Source organism: Chaetura pelagica, unplaced genomic scaffold, assembly GCF_000747805.2.
Source record: "Chaetura pelagica isolate M959 unplaced genomic scaffold, ChaPel_1.0 scaffold428, whole genome shotgun sequence".
Lineage (NCBI taxonomy): Eukaryota > Metazoa > Chordata > Aves > Apodiformes > Apodidae > Chaetura > Chaetura pelagica.
This window is the reverse complement of record NW_009954311.1, coordinates 1,116,417-1,135,234: the sequence shown is the minus strand read 5'-3', so window position 1 is coordinate 1,135,234 and position 18,818 is coordinate 1,116,417. Positions and strand designations below refer to the sequence as shown.

At 42.7% G+C, this 18,818-nt stretch overlaps 1 protein-coding gene across 2 annotated transcripts in view; it reads right to left on the bottom strand.

Moving 5' to 3' along the window:
• CEMIP (cell migration inducing protein, hyaluronan binding) overlaps nt 1–18,818 on the bottom strand; it is a 53,909-nt gene that overhangs the window by 25,421 nt on the left and 9,670 nt on the right. For both annotated transcript variants that reach the window (XM_010004055.1, XM_010004056.1), the window contains exons 6-12: nt 18,172–18,242; nt 17,385–17,480; nt 16,635–16,756; nt 14,322–14,463; nt 13,302–13,493; nt 4,386–4,561; nt 3,603–3,812 (exon numbers count right to left, since the gene is read on the bottom strand). In XM_010004055.1, the coding sequence (XP_010002357.1) occupies nt 3,603–3,812; nt 4,386–4,561; nt 13,302–13,493; nt 14,322–14,463; nt 16,635–16,756; nt 17,385–17,480; nt 18,172–18,242 (1,009 nt within the window). The remainder of the gene's footprint in view (nt 1–3,602; nt 3,813–4,385; nt 4,562–13,301; nt 13,494–14,321; nt 14,464–16,634; nt 16,757–17,384; nt 17,481–18,171; nt 18,243–18,818) is intronic.

The window sequence follows — 18,818 nt, the reverse complement described above, 5'->3', positions numbered from 1 at the left end:
GAATGCCTGGATAGCAAACAAGATGCTTGTTCCAAAATCACTTTTTCAATTGATTTATTTTCTTTATTTGGTTAGAATGTTCCTAACAGTCCATAATGTTGCTTAACTATGAGTAATTTATGGCCAGATAATGCCATAATGGTAAAACAATTGCTGTGTAGTACATAATAGCTGGATTAGTAAAAGCAGATACCACTGAAGCAGCTAGAGCACAATCTCTTATTCCATGAAGTGCAGCTCTGCCCTGGATTCTGCCAGACAGTTTATTGACCTCCACTTAATTTCCCTCCCCAGTGGCTGTTTCTATTTTAGCTTGCACACTGGGATCCAGTAGAGACAGTGGGAATCAGAGCGAAGTTTCAACCCTGGCATTACAGTGGCGTAACTAGGTGGGTTTATGGCCAATATATTAAAGAAAACATTGGGTAATTTTTGCATTGTCAAACAATAATTATTGTGAGAAAAGAATTTCTACAGATTTGTTTCCAGTAGTCTCTTTGCCTCCTGGTGAATGTGAATTTGTAGACAAGTGCAGAATAGCCCTTTGCTGGAGGTGAGCTAATGCTGAGACAGTGACTTTGAGCACACTGGATAGACCCACAGAAAAATATTTCTGTCATCAGGAATGACTGGACACTCTTTTCTCCCAGTGCTTTCAGTATGAGTATCTCTGAAGTGACATGGGAAAAGCAATTGCAAAGCAAGTAGAGAAACCTTTATGTAAATTACCAGCCTGCTTTAATAATAGTTAAAAACAACTGATGCCTCTCTCTCATTTGTTAAAGCATTTGCACACATACTCAATCATCATCATGCAATTAGACATTCTGAAATCAATGGCTTAATGGTAAGGACATCATTAAATGTTGTGTTTTGCTGAGGTTTAATAGCCCAGCTAGATTTTTTGTGTGGCTGTTTCCAAAGAGTGGTTTGTGGACATCATCCAGGCAGATTTCCCCTCAGCAGTGTGCTTTGAATTGACCTGATCTCAGAGGGAATGAATGTTACCTGGGGAAAGATGGAGCTCATCACTGTTTGCACAAATGGTGTTGATGCATGTAGGAACAGGTAGTGTTGCCCAAGAAAGAAGATAACAGGCAACTAGGAAATGTACAGAGTAACTATTGTAATCATCAGAGACCTGTGAGTCTGAATGTATCTGAGGCAGAAGGAAGAGTAAAGGAAGGAAAATAGAGTTGGAAAGCAGATGAGGAGATTGTGGTGGGATCACCTGATGAATCAAGGCATAGACCTACTGACTGCAGATGTCTATCACAGAGGAATGAAACAACACTCAAATGATGCAACCTTTGGAATGTGTCACATCACTGAACAAACTCAGTCAGACTGCTTTCTGTCACTGAGGCTTTCTTTTCAGCTGTCAGCAAAAATTATATGGTCAAAATGAAAAATAAGGTAAAGTACTGAGTAGAGTTTAATATTCACACATTTCAATAAATGGTTATCAATAGGGATTAAATTCTTGCTGAAAGTTTCAGATTTTACGTCCTAAATTTTAAGATTTCTCCTGGGTGCCTTGTCCTGGAGGCAAAGGGCAGTAACTCAGGGAATTGTGGCTGGTGAGTAAGAGCAAGAGAATCAAGCTGCTTTCATCAGCTTGCCTACATTTCATCAGGCCATTTTGGCTGGAAAAGCCTGAGCTTATGGATCCCGATGTCATGGGTCCCCAAGGCACAGTTGTCACTTGGAGAAAGCACAAGAGAGAGAACTATTTCCAAATGTTCTATAGAAACCCATCTGTCTGACCAACACAAAAAATGCCAGGCCCTGAGTATGTGGCCCCAAAATGGATCTGAAATTAGATGCAGAAGCAGGGCTTTAGCTGATCTGCAGCTCAGCAACAGCAGAGCAACATCCATGCAGCCAGAAGATGTGTTTATTATGCTACTGGTCACAGCTCATGATGGTGGGACAAATGAATCCCACAATGTTGCCCTTCCACTCTGCACATGAACTGCACTCTGAGCCCCTGGACTGGCTACTTCGAATTGGGAAGATGCCATATGACCCTAAATGCCTTATATAATTTATATAGTAGAATGTCTTTTTTTCTTAAGAATCCATATTTTTAGGTTGTGTCAGAAACTTAGAAGGACAGAGTTCAAAACCAATCCCTCAGATTCATAAATAGCAGATAAAAGCTGCTCTGCTTCTGGAGCTGCAATTTCAATGCCCTCTCTTCAACCTCTGTGCATGTTAATTATGCCTGTGGCTCCAACCTTGCCACTTTGAGAGGCTGCAGCCTGCAGTCCTGCCAAACAGAAGACTGGAAGATGAAGCCCTCTGTGTGCTGGAGTCAGTAAAGGAGGAAACATTCATCAGCAAGTAAAGGTAAAAAATAATGTCTTAGCTAGGTGTTGACAGCAAATCATGTTCCTCAAAGCAGTTAAGGAAAACAGATTCTTTACAGGCTTCTCCTATGAGATGCTAGGGTGACTTCAGAACAGTGGAATGGATAGGAGCCCCTATGCACAATGACCATCCAGATTACAACTGTCAAGGATGTGTCTTCCCTTAAAATTCTGTTATATGTGGCAGCAGGGCTCTTGACTGTACAAGTGCTCCACTTACGGCTCTGATACACTCTTTTTCTTTTTGGAATACACTGCAGTCTCACTGAATGGGTGGGAGTCCTTTGCCTACAGAAGTCTTGTCATTTTAAGTCTTCGTATTTGAGGTGATACATGGAGAAAAGTTGTCTAGTCAAACCTGATGTTTCTTTCACATTTTTAGCAACTCTGTTTTTGGGATAGGTTTCTGCACTTTTCCTAACTATGGGTAAGAAGAAGCCATCAGAGGTGGGTAAGAGGGAGGGAAGCCTTTTGGGGCTACATGCCAAGCTCCAGGATGCTCAGTGAGGTAATGCTGTTTTCCCTTGACATCCTTACCCCAAAGAAGAAGGCACCCCTAAATCTGGGGAGAAAATAAATGTGTTCTTACTATCTCTGGTGTGCTGCAACTTGTCTGCCAAGCTTAGGTCATTTTATAGGTTTATCCTAAAGGGTTTCTTGTTTTGGAGGGCAGCTCTGACAAATCAGATCTCTGTCAGTGTTTAATGTTGTGAATGGCATTGCAAACACAAACCTTTATTACAAGAAGGATGAAGCACATTTAAACCTTCTGATTATCCTCTTTAAATATCAAGTTCTCTACCTATAGATCCAACTACTCATTAGAGAAGGGCTGGTCTGCAGACATGGATGCACACAGACAAAATCTCTGTCTGCTCTGAGTCACCACAGCCTACAGGGCCACATTGGCCTCTCACTTTTTAATGCAGGTTGAAGTTCAAGGCCAGGTTGGATGAGGTTTGGAGCAACCTGGTCTAATGGGAAGTGTCACTGCCCATGCAGGGGATTTGGAACTATATGATCTTTAAGGTCCCTTCCAACCCAAACCATTTCATGATTCAAAGAAATATGCCTGGAATACATGAACAGAAGGGAGGATGAAGTCAGATAATAGCTCTAACAAGAAAACACATCACTCTGCCATAATTAAGCTACATTCATGCTATGAGGAAATCTTTTGACTGGTGCCTTGATCTCTAAGGTAGCCACTTGGACACTGGGGCTTCTTACCAGTAGACCATTGGATCCATGGACTGTGACACATCGGGAGAAAGTATGATGGATGGAGACATCCTTCACGTATGTTGGGGGTTTGTAGCCTCCTCTCTCATCCACATCTCCAGCCATATGGAAGTGAATTGGGTAATGTCCCATCGTCTGCTGGCCCATGTATTTCAATTCTAGACCTTCAATATGGGTAGCCTTAAAATGAAGACCAATCTGGAGAACAACAGAGCATCAGTTAAGTATTATAAGACTGTTGAGGGCAAGGAGGGGGGAGGACAGGGATAGGAAAAGTTGTACCATATCTGCTAGAGAGATTTACTATGTGGAAGGGAGTGTATGGATGTGAGGGAAGAGGAGTCAGGGTGGATAAGAGGGTCAAAGTTGCTCTTTGATCTCACCACTGGTGCCATAGCCACATCTGATTTAATTTTAGAAGGAAAACCACTTGCATTTAATGTTTTCCATGAGTTTGAGTCAGCTGGGCTCAAATCAAACTTCCAGGGCTGAACACCACCAGAATCTGCAGAAAACTGGAATTAGGATGTTGAGACTATATCTTGGATGGGTTGAGCACCAGCCTGGCTGGCTGAGCAACATCTGCAGGGTGTGAGGTGCACTTCAAAGCCAAGGGACAGGCAGCAGCAGCAGGGTGGATCTGCTGCCCTGTGGGGAGCTGCTGTTTGCTCAGTGGCTGACACCAGGGATTCCTCCTTTTCTCCTGGCTTGCTTGGTATGTGAAGACAAGGCTGGGGAGAGGAAAGGGCAAGGAGAGGGCACCAGACTTACTTTGATGTGTCCCCCAAAGGTGTCGAAATCAAAGAAGGAGCACAACTTGCTGCCATACTCATAGCACTGCTCCTCCATCTCTCCCATCACCACGATGTTGTGGCTCAGCAGCCCCACTTCTGCTCGCATGTCGACACCGTCCACGACCTCACCAACGTGGAGGTACGTTGCTTTCCCTAAAGGAACAAGATCCAGTTTCAGGGTTACTCTGCCAATGCTGCTGGTTTCCCCTTGTGCTTCCTGTGGTGGGACTGGCGGGATAATGAAAGGAGTAATTGAGTCAGCAAAAACTGTTGGCTGACTCCTCAAAGGAGGGAAGGCTGGAGCACAGGTGTCACCTAAGGTCTTGCTGAGATATTTGCAATAAAGGAAGTGGGATTTTTGGTCTTTAACTCCCTGCTTCATTTAGCAGGGAGTTAAACCAACAGTCTGTCCGACAAAACACATTTCCTACCTTGAAAAGGGACTGCAAGAATTTGAGATCTTTTTATTCTGGATTACAATCAGCCACATCTGAATATCCAATGCAAAGAAAATTGATTGTGTAGCTACTAAAAAGTCTAAATCCCCAAGGTTAGCACAGCACTTCCTATGGTGAGACTAAGAGCTGCTCAGATCCCACGGCACTACTCACAGGTGATCACAGTCTGATCCTGCTAATGCCACGGCTGTTCCTCTAAGCAAGGAGAGGACCAGGCAGAAAGCCTTGTAAAACTGTGGCTTGGGGTGATTGCAACCCTTAATCCAGCTTGAGGGCTGAAAAACCTCCTACTGCCTGCCCTCCCAAACCTCTCAATTTTAGATCTGCCCACATGTCTCAAACTGTCTCCCAACACTTCCCTCTGCTCTGGTGTGGTCAGAGTCAATGGAATCTTCCATCTACCCCAAGCAGCATCTACCTCTGCCAAGCCAGGTTGCCTATAACCTACTCCACACACACACCTGGCTTCGTGGAGAGGTTAAAGCACAGAAATCCCCCCCTGGCCTGACCAGAAAGGAGTGAGGTCCAGACAGTGAGGATATCTAGAAAGCAAAATAATCTTTTTGCTGTAATTTCATTCAAACATATTCATACTCCCTCCTTCCTTCCGCAGCTTTCTGCAGAGAATGCAGTTGGGAAAAGGCTCATCTTACTGACTACATTTTGTATTATTCCAGTAAAAATAAGTAATAAACTCTTTAAGTAAACACTGAACTTTAAGGAATGCTACACTTGCATGTATTTAATTTCAATGGAATCATTCAAAGCAGTAATTAGAAACAAATGGCAAGCCTGAGGCCTGGCTGTGGCTGCGAAGCACTTTATGCTTAAGCAGAGGTGCCAAGTTGCGGGGAGGATTTTGAACATTGAAACAGTCTTGTTTTTAACCAAAATGTGATGCTTTGACTTTATAATGAAGAAAAGCAAACATCATTCACTCCCTCTTTCTCCAGGAACCGGGAGCAGTGTAACCCGATGGTAACACTGGGATTTGGGAAGGGTGAGTGTTCTGCCTTGCTCCAAGACTGGGGTCACACTGCCACATGTGCCCTCTCCTTGGCACCTCACCCACGCTTGCAGCTGCCTCCCTGGGCTTTCCTGTGATGTTGCCCTGAAGCCAGCAAGCCTGACCAGGTGTGTGGCCAAAACCAGACCCAGTCTGTCCATAGAACAGCTTCACTTCCCTTATTCACATGCATTAAAAAAGCCCCTGCAGTGAGTGTCCTCCACGCGAGGACACCGTGTGAGATCTTCAGGTGACTCTGCTAAGCAACACAGCCTCTCATTATGAAACTGGTTTTAAGCTGTTATTTTTCCGCTTCCCCCGGAGCTGACCTTTTCTTGATTTACTGAAGTGCAGGAAGAACTTCAGATAATCATAAGAACATCCTATTTCAAGCCACATCTCCAGGATTTGCAGCAGTGAAATTAGATCGGCAGTTTTGTTATTCATGTGCTGAGCTCTAGAATAATAAATGTCATGCTTGCATGTCTTTAATTTAATTTAACACCAGTCCAGACATGCAAAATAATGTAAGCACTGACAGGAATGTTAAATACGGACTAACCAGTTTCTAAATATAGCTTCTTGGGTGCATGTTTTTCACTTTGTGTTTTTGCTGACTTGACTTTCTGGAGATAAAAGGAGAGAGGGAAAGAAATTCCTTTCCAATGTAAAAGCGGATTTTGAATAATAGGTCCTTTAACAGAGTTTTGAAAAACAAATCTCTCCTTGAGGTAGCCAGAAATTCAAGATCTCCATGGCAATAGGAACCTGTGCCCCTGAAAGACCTCACAAGAGACAAACCCTGGCACGGGAACCCTCAGGTGCTGTAAATGTCTGCTGGAAAGCAGTGCCAGGCACTTCCCAAGGGGCTAGGAGCACCACAATGGGCATTTATAGATGTGTGGAACTTCCAGAGAGTTGCTAGGGTGTATGTAGTGATGGGCATGAAAAAAAAGACAACAAAACAACAAAACTCCATGCTGAGTTCAGGGAGTTCATGTGTGGATAGAAGTGTCTCACTCCGCAGAGCTGCAGATTTGGCTGCTGCTGCAGCCAGCACGTGGAGCCTTCCCAGGGAGCAGCTCTGATATCTGAGACCCTGGGCACTGACTGTGGGCAAACCCATGCCAGGGCTCTTCAAACCAGCACTGAAATGTTTTGATACTAAGAAAGGCAACACTCTGCAGTGAACGTGGGAGGAATGTGTCTGCTGCTTCAGCATCACAGCTGATGCCTGTGGTTGCCCAGCTGCTAACAAACTCAGGGGTCACTGATTTTCCATCCCCTCCTTTGGGCTTGGTCTTGCTGCATCCCTCACAGACAGATGTTGCCTTGCCAGCCAGCCAGGCTTGTGCTGTGTTATAATCTAAACCAAACAAAGCCTTGCAGTGACACGGATTATGTCTTTCCACTAAAGGCCTGTGTCATGGACTAGGAAAACTGCCCTGGGTTTGCTGTTCTACTTGTCATATCAGTGCCTCCAGTTAGCAAAATGTAAATTTACAGGGAACAACTTCTTTAATGTGTGGGCTTGCCTCATAGAAGTCTTGATTCAGCAACATATGAGCACCTCTCCATGCTTATTACTCAAGACAGTGACTATTAAAGTCACCAGTTGATGGTAAGGACAAGGTAATTATTAAAAGAAAGTCTGCATTAAGATAAACAGATGACCCACTAATCAAGGACATACTTATGTCAACATAGCAATTCAAAGATTCAAAGCAGACTCCCTCCAAACTGTACAAGCTCCGGGAAAACCTGCCATACTTGCACCCGACCATAAAACCTAGGACTCAGGCCTTATCAGACATAGGAAGGGTGGGATTTTAAAACTATTTCAGCTGCTACAGATGTGGCAGGGTGCTTGGCACTGGCAAGTTACACAGATGTCTCTGAAAACACTTGTGCATTCCTAAATGCCATGGCTCTAAATGACCCAAACTGTAAATCCTTTTCAGAAGTGAAACAGGCACTTGAAGGTCTGGGTTTGGTGAAGATAAAGTGGAGCTAAGATGCTCATGGATTTATTTTTTTTTATTCTCTAACTGGTCTTTTGTTCTCCTTTGGGCTCTCTAGCTGAGACCTTCTCACTCATAGTCTTTTAATGTTTTTTAAACAAGAGTTTTTTAAGGAAATGCTAAGCACAAACTTGTCTGTTCAACCCACATAGTCCAGAGACAGTGAATCCTTCAGGGCATCTTTAAAATCACTGCAAGTCATTGTAGATGCCAACCCAGGGCTCTGTCAGATTTAGTATTGTTGCCAAACATTTGTCATCACCGGTGGTAATGCCCCTATTGCTTATATTTAATAACCAACAAATGTTCACTGAGGCATCCTGTCAAATCCTCATTATTCTGAATTATCTCAAAGGGGTTTGCCATTGCACTTGCAAGCCACAAGCCTGTAATGCAACGCAGCATGGCTTGGGTGAGCTGACCAGCCTCCTGAGTCACGCACTACAACACCATGTCTTAATGAATTCATAACTTCTACATAGAAAATTAAGTTTCCAGTAAAAAGACATACAGCAGAAAGGATGAAACTATATAAGGAGTTAGAGGTAACAAAGCCTTCTTGTAATGGATTCCTGCCGGATAACTCATCCTATTATAGCCTTTTATCCCTTTTCTCTTTCAGGTTCCTGCATGGTATCTGGCAAAGGCTGGAAATCCACCCTCTGTTGTAGGAGAGGGAAGAGCCTTGAGCTCACATGGATAGTATTAGGTGTGTACCTCAATGCTGTGTTGGATCAAAGCCTCCATAGCTGCTTGGTTTCAAGGCTGAAATGCATGGATCCCACTGGCGCAGATAGGTGTGACAGGAGGATTGATGTGGACTGAGGGCAGTGCATCTGCTCATGCAAGCTCTAACTGAGCACTGAGGGGTCCTTGCAAGGCCTCAGTGTTTTATCCCAGTGGCAGGATGATGCTGTCCTAAGCCCACTTCTGTCCCATCTCATGCCCACTCCCTGCAGCAGCTACTCAGCCATCTACTGACACACTTCTGTAAATGCAAGGTTTGCCCTCTCTGACCTAGTTTTCCTGCTCCTTAACTTGACATAAAAGTTCTTGCAGCTGGAATGGGAAAACTAGGCAGGTCTAGTGGACAAACAGATTAAATCCCTACTTAAATCAGGCTCAAACTCAGCCCTTCTGAAACGCTGCATAAATTCAACTATGATTCTTTTAAGTTTGCTACTAAGGCAATGCCCAAAGGCAGGAGAAAGCTCTGAAGGACTGTTAGAAAGGACCATTTCAGACAGTTTCCTGCCCAGCCCTCAAACACCAGGGTTGTCTTAAAAAAACAGCTTCTAGCAAGTTCCAGCCAGAATGATGCCAAGTCCTCAACAGAAACCCCTAAATCTCTAGAAGTTTCTGAATTTTGATAGCAAAGTAACTTCTCCCAACCTTAGAGCTTAAGATGAATGCTGACACAGCCTGTGAAGCTGCTAGACAGTTATGTATTTACATTTTAATTCAAAGTTCCCTGCATGAACAAGATCACAGTAAACTCCCTATCTCTGTAGTATTTGCAACCCAATAAGCAGGATTTAAGACATGTCTGCTTGTAATCATGATTCACCAGTATGTGGGATAATTGGAGTAATTATGCTGGGCACAAATAGTTTTTTCATGCTTTATCAAGAGCATATAGGAGCACAAAAGAGCATTTCATCATTTTTGTCCCATGCTGAAACTTATCAGCATTGGTAGTAACTTCATACAGGGCAACCAAGATGCAGATAAGACTTATTTCCCAGAGAAACTAGACAAAATACTTGATCTTTCCTACTATCCAATTCTATCATGGCAACACAACCCTTCCTTCCTTCCTTCCTCCCTCGGCCCTGTACCGTTGTCCCTCCCCAGACCTTGTGAAGTTGGAAGATCAAACAGCTTTAATCTGTTCCCACAGAGAAAATAATCTAGGCACAAAAATGACAACTGAAAAAAAATTAAACAAAGGAAGCAAGAGGAGAAAAAAGTCTCATTTAAGGGAGGGACTGAGCAAGAGCAGGACCTGCAGAGCTGAGTCCTCATGCAAACCACAGCTACTCATGGGAGCAGCAGTTCTGACATTAGTGCAACTGCTCCAATAAAGGAGTGCACAAGACCAGCACGTGTGTGCCTTCCCTTGCTTTCTACGCTGAGCTTTGCAGAAGTCCACAGTTAAACATATAAATCCTACTAAAACCTGATGGGAACTGAGTATTAACTCTCTTAAGTTGTTCAGAAGACCAGCCTCTAATCAATTCATTCTTAGCAAGAAAAGACAAGTATGAGTTTTCAGCAGGCAGTATCAAATATAAAGAGGGCATGAGCTAACTAATGAGTTTGACTTATTTGGCACAATATGCTAAACCATCTCTATTAAAATATTACCAAACGATGAGAGCATCAATAATAATTACACTGTGGTATGCCAAGTGGCTACCACACCAAACTCTCTGTTCACATAGCAGAGGGTTTCTGCCTTTATTTAAACAAAGAGACTCTTAAGTAGTTCAGACCTGACATTTAGGTTTTGTTTAAAAATAAAATGAAAAGGAAAAAAAGATACATTGAAAGAGAAATAAACCATCATGGGTAGGAACAGTTTTATCATTTTTCTTTCAAAGTGCAGACTTCTGGAGTTCTCAGCTGCTTGAGAAAAATGAGGCCATTCCACTTATTACAAATGACATCCTTTCAAGACCCTGCACAGAAATATATCTGTGTGGAAGTCTTTTCTCAGAAGAAGCAAAGCAATCTTGAGTATCTCACATTGTGAAAGGAGGCAGACATTTATGATTAACATCTTCTGCACGCAATTAAGAGCCTAATGCTGCTGTGCAGGCTGTGCAGAAGGCTGGAGACCAGCCTCATTGCTTGTCAGCTGGTTTTGTGTGCTTGCTCTTTCTGTGTTGTCCTGTCCTCTCACAGTGTTGGAGTCTTTGGGACAAATAAAGCCCTAGTTACCAGTGGGCTGAAAGTCTCACAGGTAGTTAATTGAATCCAAACAAGTTTCAGCAAAGTCAGTGCCTGATCATGGAAGAGTCACACTCACGTGCCCACGCACAGACAGGTTTCAGTGCCAGCCAGTGGTGTTTGCCTCCTCCAGTGACAAGCACATCTTGAAACCCACCACCTTGGTAATGCTGCCAAGCTGACAGGGCAGGGAAGGCACAGGCAGAGCTGTGCAGGCTGCAGGGAGCTGCAGGCATCGTGGAGGGGAGGACACATTAAAACACCCACCCCCCAGCTCATTAGAGCTCTTTATTCTGCATAATTGCATGTCATGGCACAGGGCAATGATGAAGTTACACCATGGCCAGGCACAGAGCAGCTCAGGGACCTCCTGGCTCCAAAAGACAGGGGAGACCTCAGCCTTCCAAAGTTTTGCTTCCTCTAGACTGAACTTAGAATCAGGCAAATTATTTTATTTTCTAGTGTGAATGTGCTCTTGTTACAAGAACATTGGATGTGATTTTTATTACTGGACCAGATTTCGCCTTGATTTATATAATCAGTGAAATCCTATTGACGTCAATGGAGTTGCCTGGATATAAGTAAGGGCAGACTTTGGCCCTGGTGTTCATGTCGTTTGTGGTAATAAAAGGAATGTCTTCATTCTCCTAAAGAGTAATCGGAGAACAAGAGCACAATTACTTTAACAAGTGTTTCCAGTGCTTCTTCACTTGAAATTCACATGAATTTTTTTTGTTGCTTTTAACCCTCTATTAACTTCCTTCAACAAATTCAGTTGTCATTGTTGTAGAAGACAAATATAATTACATTAATTTCACAGAGCCATTAGATTATGGGAAGCCTAAGAGAAATATTCCTTTGTCATCTTTATTTTTACTGATGACCTTCCAAGACCATCTTCATGATGTGACTTGTATCATACTAGTCTGGAACAGTTTTTCCAATAGCTCAAAAGTTTCTCAAGAAAAATATTCAACTTGGACGTGTGTTGTCTTTGAAAGCACTAGTCATTTTAAGTCATAAGACTATGATACATTCAAACTGTGAATAACGTTTTTCTTGGCTTGAGGAACGTGTCTTTCGGGCCATCTAACCATGAATGGCTAGAGCTCTGTGGGGAGGCAGTTGCCAAAGGAAGAGCATTGGTACCTTCCAGAAGATGTTGCGTCAGAGACAATGGTGAAGCAGTTAATTTCACAGAACTGAGCAAACTCCCTGGTGCATTGGATGTTCCAAGAGCCCTCATGGTTTCTGAGAAAGATCTTACTGTAAATGCAGACAAAATCTCTGCCCAGAGCGATTGCCAGTGTGAAAGACAAAAGATAATGTAACATTATTTACTTCCAGGCAGATGCTGCCTTTCAAACATGGCCTCAGCTGTTACAGCTTTATAGTTCAACTTTTATCCACAACTTTCATACTGTAAAATAACTTTTGCCCTTGCAAAGTACAGCAAGTAAAAGTTCTTCACCTATTCACAGTGAACGGGGCATTTCCATGTGCCGCTTCCCAGTGTGCCAAGGTCTTGCTCTTGAAGGAAAAGACCACTTCCCAGACTAAGGTGGAGATGCAAATCCCCCACTCTGGATTTCACTTTTATGCTCATATGATTAATAGTCTGTGTAATCAGTGACAGCTCATCGTGATTATGCTACTTAATTGGATTTAGTATCTGAAGGCCACTTCACAATCATTGGACTGCAATGTCTTCTCATCAAAAGCAATTTGTTCTGGATTTGAGCTAGGCATCCTCCAGGGAAAAATGCTGTGGCTCTGCAGAGGTTCCTGCTCCTGCTGCTCAGACTAACACTGGCAGCACTCTGCTGGCTCCATCTCCCCTGGGGCTGGGGATCAGGACAACTGGCTGGCCACGTGATGCCAGAAATGTTTGGTTAATGCATCACCTCTAAGCAATGCTGTCTAGAGACACAGTGAAAGAGAAACAGTAGCTTCCAGTCGTACAAAACAGTATTTCTAAAATGTAAGATTACAGCTCTTGTTAAATATAACTGTTTTAGGAAGAGGGCCAGCTGCACATTACTTCATAGCCTCACAGCCTCTCACAGTCTGCCCCTGCCTGAGCTCACTCTTCTCACCAGCTGTGCTCATCTCCTGCTTTCCAGGAAGGGATATGGTTTCAAACACGGTTATGTATAACTGAACATTTCACACACATCACCTGCACTTGTTTCTCTTAAAAGAATATATCAATTCAATAGCATGCTTGGGGACCAAAAAATAATTGAGTCCATTTTGAAAAGGGAAGGCAGAAAGGAACCAGAAGCAGCTGAGATGGCTTTCAAGAATGAGGAGTGTAAGTTTCCCAAAAGTATCTGAAAATTAGCCATCAAATTCAGGTGTCTTCCAAATTTTTGCAACTCTTACTGGAGTTGCCTCAGTGCAAATGATAAAATTTGTGTACTGCATCAACAGCCTGGTAAGATGAAGCACCTTACCTGCTACCTTGACCTGCGTGGGTCTGCAGGTTCTGCATGGCAGTACTTGGAACTCCTCTGCCTGGTACATGGAGTAGTCAGTGCTTGCAACCACAAGCCTGTCTCCGGGTTTCCACGAGCTCACGTCATCCACCAGGTTCAGGATCGTGCTGTTCACGTTGGTGTCAATGGTTACTGTAAGCTTTGGTTTCACTGAAAAGCCAAAATGGAAGGGTAGATAAATCTGTTCATCTTATCAGAAAATGCCTGCCTTTTTTTTTTTTTTTTTTTCCCTTTGCCTGGGATGGCACCAAAATATTATTTCCTCATGCATCAAAAAACAGTTAAGTCTTCCAAACACGCTTTTTACTGGCTGTGGCTTGGAAAGTGAGCAAACAAGAAATTGTTTTCCTTTAGTTGCAGGCAGGTGGATTTTCCACTAACCCCAGAACTAAATTTAAAAGTATCTCTGAGTGGCTCATTTTCACCACACCCACTTAGCAGCAGCACTTGTGGGTACTGGGCACTGTTATTTACAGCAGCCAAGTGGTCTTTAGCATAATTACAGTTTTTTCCAGCAAAACAACCATTTTCCACCCTTCTTTTCCCGCCAGCTGAGCACTGAAGAATCCTACTGACCTTGTCTAATGACAAGGTTAGGGACAGCAGTGTTGAAATGAATAGCTACAAAACACAGGATTACTTTCAAAACCTGTTGTATTCGCGCTCCCTGATTGACTAATCCGACCTCATCCCAGAATGCTTCAGCAAAAGACAAGATATTTATGGGAAGGGACTTGCCTGGTATTTGCCATAAGCTTGCTGGGTTTTTGAGGCACCGCCCTGTTGCCTCTGTTAGAGCTCAGGAATTTTTTCCTGAAATAAATCTTCAGTCATTTTATCTGTGTTCATGTCAAGAGCCCTGCCAATGTTTTAGCTTGAGAAATGGCTCCAGTTGCTCTTGCACCAAACAAGAGACAGTCACCGAACAACAGTGTTTCTGCTGTTCCCTGGTCTGGTTTTCCAGCACTGGGCACATACCAGATCTGCCACACAGGAACCGTACTCTGTAGTTCTGGCAGCCCTCGCCCGTCTGGTCCTTCCCGTGGCACAGGAACCTGTAATCATGGCCACCCTTGTAGAAAACCTCTGTTGTTAAATTAGCTCCATCCAGTGTCATTGCCTGGAATGAGAATAGAAACATAAAATATGCAATACCTTGAGGAGAAGAAATTTCACCAATGCCATCAGAAGAGGCTGTTGCTTTGCTTTGGGCACTGCACAACACTTGTGTAACAAAACATGGTGACTGTTATGTGTCTTACCCAGCCACCACTGCAGCTGGTGCTCAGACACAGCTATTTTATCCACAAGCTGCACAGATGATTGTTCAGTGCACGCGTATCTCCTGAATCTATATTAAGACCATGTGCTGTTCTGGGAGGAGTATTCTGAGCTTCACTAACATCTGCCTTGGTGCCCTAGATTTTCTCCTGCCATTGGTTTGAGGCCAGATGAGAACATGGAACGCAGATGCTTGTACCCAAATGAACTCATGGTTTCAAGCTTGTTGCTTGCACTCATATCACTGCTTATGGCCAGACTGTATCTGGCCATAGAAGAAAGAGTTGCAGAAGAAAGAGTTGGAGGTCTTATTTCTTTCTTGCACAGATCAGTCCCTTTAAGCAAAAAATAAAAGAAGCTGTTTCATTACCCATTGCTTCAAAAGGAACGAGAAGAGGGGGCCTTGTCTCACATACAAGTGCAGAGCCTGTAGAGCTGCCTTGAGAAAAAAAGGCTGCATCATACCAAGAAGCAGTGTGATACGTGGCCTCTCCTGTGTACCTGCTGAAGCAGTGTCACCCTTCAGGGTCATGTTAAATTTCACAGTCCACCTCTACAGCCTGCAGTTCTCTTGACCCTTTCACAAAAACGTGATGCATGGCATTGGGCAATCCAAAGAACACGTGCGTTTTCCCAAGGCACCAGAAGATAAGCTGTCTTCCAGTGAAGGGTCTGATCCTGATCCTCTCACTCAGGCAGACCTTCCCTATTAATGCCATGTACAGGATTAGCACCGTCAGCTGCAGGAATGTGCCTCTGGCTGTGCTGCACTCCTGTTATTGTCATCATATCTTCAGGTTTTTTGTGTGTAGCAGAGCTGCAGCAGGTCAGCTGGTATAAATCAGTGTAACTTTATGAAGGCAACGAGCACCAGCAGATTACACTACCTGAGGATTTGCCCCAACATCTGCAGGATAAGCTGAAAAAAATATTGCCTCACTTTTAATATACATGGAAAAAAAAACCCAAACAAGACTATCATTGACCAGAGGAGCAAAAAAAGGTTTGTTTCTTGAACAGAAGAATATCTTCCTTGTTTCTCTTTTAATACACATGCTAAAGGGGCTGCATCATAAAAAACATCTGACCTCTGTTTTGAACTAACCTGTCACTTCTCGTACATGTGTGCGGAAGCAGAGATGAACAGGGGTTTGCTAAGAAATGGCAGAAAATTATAAGGCAGTTTTTTCCTTTCTGTTCAAGAGGAGATTCTTCATAACATCTAGCCCTGGAAACTTTCACTCATGCTGTCAACATTCCCATTTACTTCAATAGCCACATTCTTGTGACAGCTCCACTGGTTCAGAGTAACCAGGAACCTTGGTTCAGCCTCCCACAGATATGAAGTATTTTATTGTCCTTTGCTGCTTCCATAGTCATTTTACCAGGCAGACATAAAAAAATATATGGTGAACATATGCTTATTTTGTTGTTCTTAGAGAGGCTTTTGCAGTCTCAGAAAAGGTGTGTGATTTCTCCTCATCATGCTGGCCTGATGGTATGATTATAATGTTTAACCCCAAACAGAATTCAAATTTCTTTTCACAGAGAAAAAAACCAATAGATTCTGAAAAATGGCTGCAAGCTCACCAAGATTTTTTCCAACATACTACAGCTGGTAGTTTTACCATCCCATTACCCTTTGTGATTAATTTTTTTGGAGGGGTCTATTCTGGGACCATTTAAAAACTTTGAAATTTTCTGGTTTTTTTTCCTCTTAATCTTCCAGCAGGGAGCCACATATTTCATGATAGCATCTGTGCTGTCCATGACCCCATCTGTGCTCCTTTTCATGCCAGAAGCCAGAATTTACTGAAAGGAGCTCAGTTCTATAGAATTTTGTCCCAGAATTATACAAGACTGGATACCAGATCTTGTTGATTATGTATTAGAGCAGTAAAATAATCAGTGTCTTTTATTTAGACAGGAAATTACTGACAAACACAATTGTTTTGGAGTTCAGTGCCAAAGAGGACTTGCCCCTCTAAAGTGAGCAGAAAGCTAACCTACCTGGATGTCAATGGGTTGCCTACAGATTTTATCAGGATGAGCAGCTTTGAAGTCAGAAAGCTTCTCCATGTCCTTAGATCTTGCTTTACCAGGCTTCTGAAACCACTCTGTCCATTCTACATCTGGAGACAAGTGCAAACAAGAGAAGTCATTTAAAAGTCAAGCTTAATGAATGCAGCAAAAATGCACTAAGCATAATATGATCTCAGCTATCATTCACAAGTTTCTTTCCTGATGATCTGATTCCTGCCCCTTCCTGCCAGTCTGTCAGATGCTTATAATGATGCTGCAGAGTGTAACCAGCCAAGGGAAAGCAGAGTTATTAAAAGCTACATGATTGGAGTGTGCAGCATGAGCATTATTAATAGGTATGGATTTTGGAACTGTTTTCTTCTTAGCTGCCTCCTCTGATCTTCAGATCAAGTCATGGCCAGTTACTGTATGTTGTGTGAGACATGTACATGGTGACTATACAGTCAAGAGAAGTAAGAGGTTGTGTGTGATCCCTTAGATCATAAGAGCTGGAATTTCATACCCCGTGCAGTAAAGGAAAAAGGATCCTAGTTGTTCAGAGAGTTCTGGAGACAATTGGGGAAAGAATCCGTGTGTGTTGTCTACTTGAGTTCGCAGCAATGTAAATAGCAGCTAACAAATCCACTCTTCCCAAATGGAAAAGTATTGCAATAATAAGGATGATTCACCCTGTTTGTCAAATGTCTACCACGGAGTTAAAAGGACACAGACATTTACCTTGAACCCACTCACTAGTCGAAGAGACATTAAAATGTTCCCCGTTCTCAGCTTTGAATAGTTTGAATACTTTGGCCACCGCTGACCCTTTGTGACCTGTAAAAAACAAACACTGGTAAAATCACTCAATGCAACTGATAGAAGGCAGAACTTGAAAGGTAATGGTCCATGTGTAGTTTTCCACATTTTGGATACATTATCAAGAATTAGGCCTGCACAGCTTTTTCTAGAAAAATGTACTGATCTTGGAATGAGACTTCAGACACTTTTATAACTGCTTGGACAATCAGGAGGAAAAATCTTCAAAAATCAAGACAGGGTAAAAAACCCAATGATTTGTAATATATTGCTATTTTTATTTGATGTTGTAGCAAGCCATGCTGTTCACTGCTCTTAAAAATGTCATGAAAAGACACAGACTCAAAAGTCTTCAGCTTGAAAGAAAATGGTTTTGCAGGACTATTTGAGGGTACCAATACAGGATACACTGATTAAAATTTCAGCTGGTGTGAACTGGGTTTGTTTCATAGCTTTGTGCCTAAGTGAGGCAGTGTCTGAGTGGAATTCCATGGCTTTACACTGGTGTAAAGTTTGAGTTTGGATAATGTAGGTTACATCCCACCCAGCTGCTTCAGCTGCATTAATTGGAAGAAGCAACATACACAATTGCTCACAGCTTCCATCTAATGCAGCGTGGAGTGAAAATGTCATTGACCAAATTAATCTCAGCTGTAACTCCAATAATTTCCAGTGATAACATCAAGACAGCATTATGTGCATGACTTACCTTGATATTCAATGTGGTCTTCAACAGAAGAGGAGGGATTTCCTTTAATGGTAATAAAACTCCATGGGTGCCTGGAAAATGAAAATGAGAAATGATCAAGTTATGTCACGTATGAGATGCTTATTTTTGGGGCCTAGTGTTCTTGTTTTCCTCAGGGGCATCACACTCAGAGCAGTCTGATTAGTGTGACAGGTGACTTGGTTAAAATTAAAAATATCTAAACACTCAATATTTCCTTAATAAATAGATCCAAAGTGAAGGGAGTTCAAAGACAAATCTCCACGTAATACACTCCTATAACACTCCTAAAGTGTATTTCTCATTTAAATTAGTGTTAAAGAGGCTTGTGTGTGACATACCAATAAGACACTTGCAACTCCTTAGGAAGCCCTTAAAGTCTTTCTTTTGTTTGTGTGTGTGCACAACCATGTGCAGTAAATAAGGGGGGGGTGGGGAGGAAAGAAGTGCACCCCTTCAGTTTAAATAAATTTATCTTACACTGAAACCTTGTCTTTGGAATGACCCATGAGAATTTGTGATAGACAAACTGGCTGGGAGAGGGTAATAAAAAATGCTAGATAGTCTCTGGATATCTACTTTCCTTATTTTGAACATTGAACAGGGATAAAGTTTTATGAGTCTGAATT